The sequence below is a fragment of the Ptychodera flava genome, chromosome 2 (assembly GCF_041260155.1).
Source record: "Ptychodera flava strain L36383 chromosome 2, AS_Pfla_20210202, whole genome shotgun sequence".
NCBI classification, from domain to species: domain Eukaryota; kingdom Metazoa; phylum Hemichordata; class Enteropneusta; family Ptychoderidae; genus Ptychodera; species Ptychodera flava.
In genome coordinates, this window is record NC_091929.1 from 6,847,855 (window position 1) to 6,853,854 (window position 6,000).

The following is a 6,000-nucleotide window of genomic DNA, read 5'->3' on the forward strand; positions in this document are numbered from 1 at the left end:
TTGTAATCAGTAAAACAACAAACAGCAAGTTCATAACTAGCATTAGCTAGAGCGCGTAAGCTAATTTCGAAGTTGTTGAAGAGGGAATCTACAAAACGAAGACCCTGCTATAATTTCGATGCAAATGGCCGATTGCAATAGGGTTTGTTTGATTTAGCTTTGAATAAATTTGGAAGTTCTAGATAAAAAAAAGCAAATTGAATTTAAAAGAAACCCGAAATGGGAATGTCAAACGTAATACCAATAGGATCTCCAAGCCTTCACCGTGAAGACTGTTTTGGGCTAATGTACATAGAAAAAGAAGAACTTGGGGACGTAAGTCTTGCGTGTAAACCGTACTGTCGTGTTTGTGTATTGTCTATGTTCTATACATTTATCGTCAGTATTTATTCTTCAGATATTCTTTGAGATAATGGACGGCTATTCAGTTTTGCATGTGTAACTAGTATTGAATGAGATCTTGGATCTTGGATCTTGGATCTTCATTTTGTACAGTACCCTTTAACGGCTTCGGATTATTTTGAACTCGAAATGTGTCACTCAAGGATTTATTGTCTTGCACTACTATATAATGATAGTGTGTACTATCATCAGGAATGAACCCAACTATTGATTGCTGGCACTTTGAAAGAATGTCTTTTTTCGAATAAGCCATTTGAAATCAAGGGGAACACGGCAGAAGTTTTCATCTTGCGGCGTTGTGCTGGATAGGTTGCCAAAGTTTAACTATTTCCCTAGAGATTCTCAACTTCTCATTACACCGGAAATTTTAGCAAGCAAGCAACGGAAGTTAGTTATGGTATCTATGACTAGATGATGACAAAATTTAACGTATTTCATTCGACAAAAAAAGTGTAAGCTCGTGAAAATGTGCTCGTGCCCAGGGAACAGCGCATCACAGATTCTACTGTTGACAATAGTAGGTGTAGCCGTGTTGATCTTCAAACCTATGTATACTTGGGGTTTGGTAGCACAGTGAGATCAACTAAGTTTTTTGATAGCATGAGCTTTCGAAGACTACAGTCTCCTTCATCAGATGCTGAGATGGAATGAGCAGGCAAAGCAAAAGTCACAATATATTAGGGGTCAAAACAGATGTGTGAAAGAAGCAACAAAAGGAGTGGGAGGTGTGAAAAACTGACAAAAGAGTGTCAAAATGAAAACTCTAAGCAAATCTGAACTGCTAAAAGCCAGTAAGATGGCAGTTATTTGTAATGTGACATGAAGCCATAGTCCCGGTTAAGTCCAGTATTAACACAGTCAAAATTGGTGATAATTTTAAGTTCTTCAATTTCTCTCTCGCGGCTATTTTTGAAATTGCTCTGCTTCAAAACTGCCACGCTGAAGTCTTGCATGTTATGTCCTGGTTGGTTGAAATGTTCGCTGACTGGTTTGTAAATGTTGCCACTATGTATGTCAAATTTATGGTTGTTCATTCGTTTCCTCAATGGTTGTCCGGTTTGGCCTACATATACAGCTGTGGGGCATTTCTTATATGTTATGGCATAGATGATATTGGAAGAGTCACAGTTGAAGGATCCTTGTATTTTGTAGGTTTTTTCCGTTGGGTCCGTTATGGTTGTAGCTGTGTTGATATTGGGACATAGCTTACATCTTGATTTCTGACAGGGAAAAGTGCCAACTGGTTGGTTGCTGGTGGTGTACAGTTTGCTGCTAACGATGCGTTGTTTCAAGTTGGGGGGTTGTTTGTAAGCGATGATTGGTCTTCCTGTTATGCATCTTCGTAGAGTGTTGTCTTCATCTATGATGGGTTGAAGTCGTTAATTATTCTCTGCAGACACTTTAGTTGTGGGTTGTAGGTGACGACCAATGGGACTCTGCTGACATTTGTCTTCGGCCCATATTGCAATAGATCACCACGGTTGATATGGCTGGCACGGGTTATCTGTTTCTCCACAATGCAGGGCTTGTATTTTAGTTGTGTGAATGTTTGATGTAGTTCACCAAGTTGTTTGTCACGGTCTTCCTTTTCTGAACAAATTTTGTTGTATCGCAGGGCCTGGCTGTATACAATTGACCGGAAAGTGTGCTGTGGGTGAAAACTGGATGGTTGAAGATAACTGCGACTGTCTGTTGGTTTCCTGTACAAACTTGTTTCAAGGTGATCATCTCGAATTTTTACAGTGGTGTCCAGAAAGTTTATCGCATTGTCGGAATATTCCATGGTGAAGTTAATGGTGTTGTGGAATGAGTTGAAATCTTGGTAGAACTTCTTTAGAGCATCCAAACCATGGGTCCAAATCATGAAGATGTCATCTATGAAGCGGAAGTATACTCTAGGTTTGAGTGGGTAGCTGTTCAGGAAACATTGTTCCAAATCTGCCATGAATATATTAGCAAACTGTGGTGCCATTCGTGTGCCCATGGCTGTCCCATTGGTTTGTAGGTAGAAAGCGTCATTGAACTCGAAGTAGTTGTGAGTTAAATAATACTACATCCTTGAAGCCAACAAACAGCTTACAAAACCCCAATTCTACACTAAACTACAGTGCGACCCAACCACCAAGTATAAGAAAGATCTGGCCAGTCTGACAAAAACACTTCCTGCTGAAATCAAGGACCACATTGAAAATGTCACCTCTCCAGATCCTCACCCTGGAACGTTCTACCTCCTGCCAAAAATACACAAAGAGGGCAATCCAGGTCGCCCATAATATCTGGCATTGGTACTATCACTGAAGGAATTTCCGGATATGTTGACACAATTCTCAAGCCATTTGCTACTAGCACTCCAAGCTACATACAAGACACCACGGACTTCCTCTGCAAAATCCAACCAATAAAGAACCTCCCTCAGAATACACTACTGGTCACTCTAGACGTGGAAGCCTTGTACACAAATATCCCACATACCGATGGACTGGCAGCAATAAGAAATGTCATACCCAATGAGGAAACTGCTGAGTACACCTATCAACTTGCCAAATTTGTTGTAACTCACAACTACTTCGAGTTCAATGACGCTTTCTACCTACAAACCAATGGGACAGCCATGGGCACACGAATGGCACCACAGTTTGCTAATATATTCATGGCAGATTTGGAACAACGTTTCCTGAACAGCTACCCACTCAAACCTAGAGTATACTTCCGCTTCATAGATGACATCTTCATGATTTGGACCCATGGTTTGGATGCTCTAAAGAAGTTCTACCAAGATTTCAACTCATTCCACAACACCATTAACTTCACCATGGAATATTCCGACAATACAATAAACTTTCTTGACACCACTGTAAAAATTCGAGATGATCACCTTGAAACACGTTTGTACAGGAAACCAACAGACAGTCGCAGTTATCTTCAACCATCCAGTTCTCACCCACAGCACACTTTTCGGTCAATTGTATACATCCAGGCCCTGCGATACAACAAAATTTGTTCAGAAAAGAAGACCGTGACAAACACTTGGTGAACTACATCAAACATTCACACAACTAAAATACAAGCCCTGCATTGTGGAGAAACAGATAACCCGTGCCAGCCATATCAACCGTGGTGATCTATTGCAATATGGGCCGAAGACAAATGTCAGCAGAGTCCCATTGGTCGTCACCTACAACCCACAACTAAAGTGTCTGCAGAGAATAATTAACGACCTTCAACCCATCATAGATGAAGACAACACTCTACGAAGATGCATAACAGGAAGACCAATCATCGCTTACAAACAACCCCCCAACTTGAAACAACGCATCGTTAGCAGCAAACTGTACACCACCAGCAACCAACCAGTTGGCACTTTTCCCTGTCAGAAATCAAGATGTAAGCTATGTCCCAATATCAACACAGCTACAACCATAACCGGACCCAACGGAAAAACCCACAAAATACAAGGATCCTTCAACTGTGACTCTTCCAATATCATCTATGCCATAACATATAAGAAATGCCCCACAGCTGTATATGTAGGTCAAACCGGACAACCATTGAGGAAACGAATGAACAACCATAAATTTGACATACATAGTGGCAACATTTACAAACCAGTCAGCGAACATTTCAACCAACCAGGACATAACATGCAAGACTTCAGCGTGGCAGTTTTGAAGAAGAGCAATTTCAAAATAGCCGCGAGAGGGAATTGAAGAACTTAAAATTATCACCAATTTTGACTGTGTTAATACTGGACTTAACCGGGACTATGGCTTCATGTCACATTACAAATAACTGCCATCTTACTGGCTTTTAGCAGTTCAGATTTGCTTAGAGTTTTCATTTTGACACTCTTTTGTCAGTTTTTCACACCTCCCACTCCTTTTTTGCTTCTTTCACACATCTGTTTTGACCCCTAATATATTGTGACTTTTGCTTCGCCTGCTCATTCCATCTCAGCATCTGATGAAGGAGACTGTAGTCTTCGAAAGCTCATGCTATCAAAAAACTTAGTTGATCTCACTGTGCTACCAAAACCCAAGTATACATAGATTCTACTGGTAACACTCCAGTAAACTGACACTTACGCCACACAAAGTGGCTTTGTTTAGTCTGTATCATGTTACTGTACATGATCGTAATTTCAGATCACACATAACATCAAGACTACGAAAGTAGATTGTTTCAAACATCCTTGAAATTGGCGAATTTGATATTATACCATCCCTGGCCTATGGCAATGAGACGAAACAAGGACGACGTCATTGACCGACCTGATCCAGTAACCGATAGTCGACAAGCAGGAAATTGTTATCGATGACTTGACAATTCGTCTTGTGGACTTGTTCGTTATAAAATATGCATACTCCTGTGACAGTGATTAATTGAGTGATCATGTCAATAAAAATTTGTCTTTGTTGACTTCAGACATACTCTTCAGGGTTAAGAACAAACTCCCACGTATATGAATGAAGCCATGTAAGTTGGCATGGACATGCCGACTAGACTGATTTGTTTATTACCGTTCCATGTTTTTACTCTCGTTTACTGGACAAAACTGTAGTTGTGCCAAATTACACATGATGCAATGGTACTTCAAATGAGAGTTTCTGTATTGATATTAATTATTACAGTGAGGGCGTATAATATCTCTAGTGTCACTCTATTAAAAGAATTTATTGTGACTTCAAAGCAATAATGAGCGGCTGTTTTTGCATTAGGTTTTAATGCTATTGTCTGTCGATTAAACAGGAGGTATTGTCAACACATAATCGCTTCATTTAACTTTCACGATAATTTAAATAGCTCCTTCGTCCCGAAATATAATGTGTAACGTTTGTAGATACAGTGAAACATACAAAGCGATTTCGCTCCAAGTAGTTCTGCTACAGAATGGCTATATCCTTGCAATAGCGTGTTCTGTATCTTGGCATGAGTTTCAGCCTCGTACTGGGGAACACATTAGTGAGCAGCTAAATGTTTGAACTCAAACGGTTCAAGATCTACATAAAACATTGATGGCGTAGATTAAACGTTAATTATAGCAATTTTCTTCAGGCTTGAGTCAGGGTTGGATGTAAAGTAATTATCTGTTTGGTGGAGGGGTTGTGGTCGGAAAAGTGCACAATATTAGATAGGATATTGAACCACTCTGGTTAAGGATGGGATAAAGCCCAGCGCTTTTGACTGTTAATGACTTTGGGCAGAACAGCCAATTTTGACCAACTAGGCTCATATAAGAGGCGATACGGGCCAGTTCATGTGATATATATATATATATATATATATATATATATATATATATATATATATATATATATATATATATATATATATATATATATATATATATATATTTTTATATATATATATATCGAAGTATACAGATGTCCTCGTGGGAAATCACAGTGCTCGCTGCTAAAGCAGAGCGTTATAAATAATAACACAAAATCACTTCAAGTACAAAGTCATGATATCTGTTACTTATGTTTCAAGCATCCTGCAATCATTAGACAGAAGAAATGAAAGGATTCTTAGCTCGACAGTCTTGTATATATATGATCAGGACGTACCATTGTATTTATAGGTGGTGTTCAAATTTTA

General features: G+C 39.3%; 2 protein-coding genes across 2 annotated transcripts; one reads left to right on the forward strand and one right to left on the reverse strand.

Annotated features, from left to right (window-relative positions):
- Positions 1-1,762: 1,762 nt before the first annotated feature.
- LOC139124090 (uncharacterized) lies at positions 1,763-2,374 on the reverse strand. The gene has a single exon (XM_070690228.1). It carries the CDS (start codon positions 2,372-2,374, stop codon positions 1,763-1,765), a length of 612 nt encoding a protein of 203 aa, XP_070546329.1.
- A 10-nt stretch (positions 2,375-2,384) lies between these two features.
- On the forward strand, positions 2,385-3,436 carry LOC139124100 (uncharacterized). The gene is made up of 2 exons (XM_070690241.1): positions 2,385-2,407; positions 2,608-3,436. Exons 1-2 carry the CDS (start codon positions 2,385-2,387, stop codon positions 3,434-3,436), a joined length of 852 nt encoding a protein of 283 aa, XP_070546342.1.
- Positions 3,437-6,000: the final 2,564 nt, after the last annotated feature.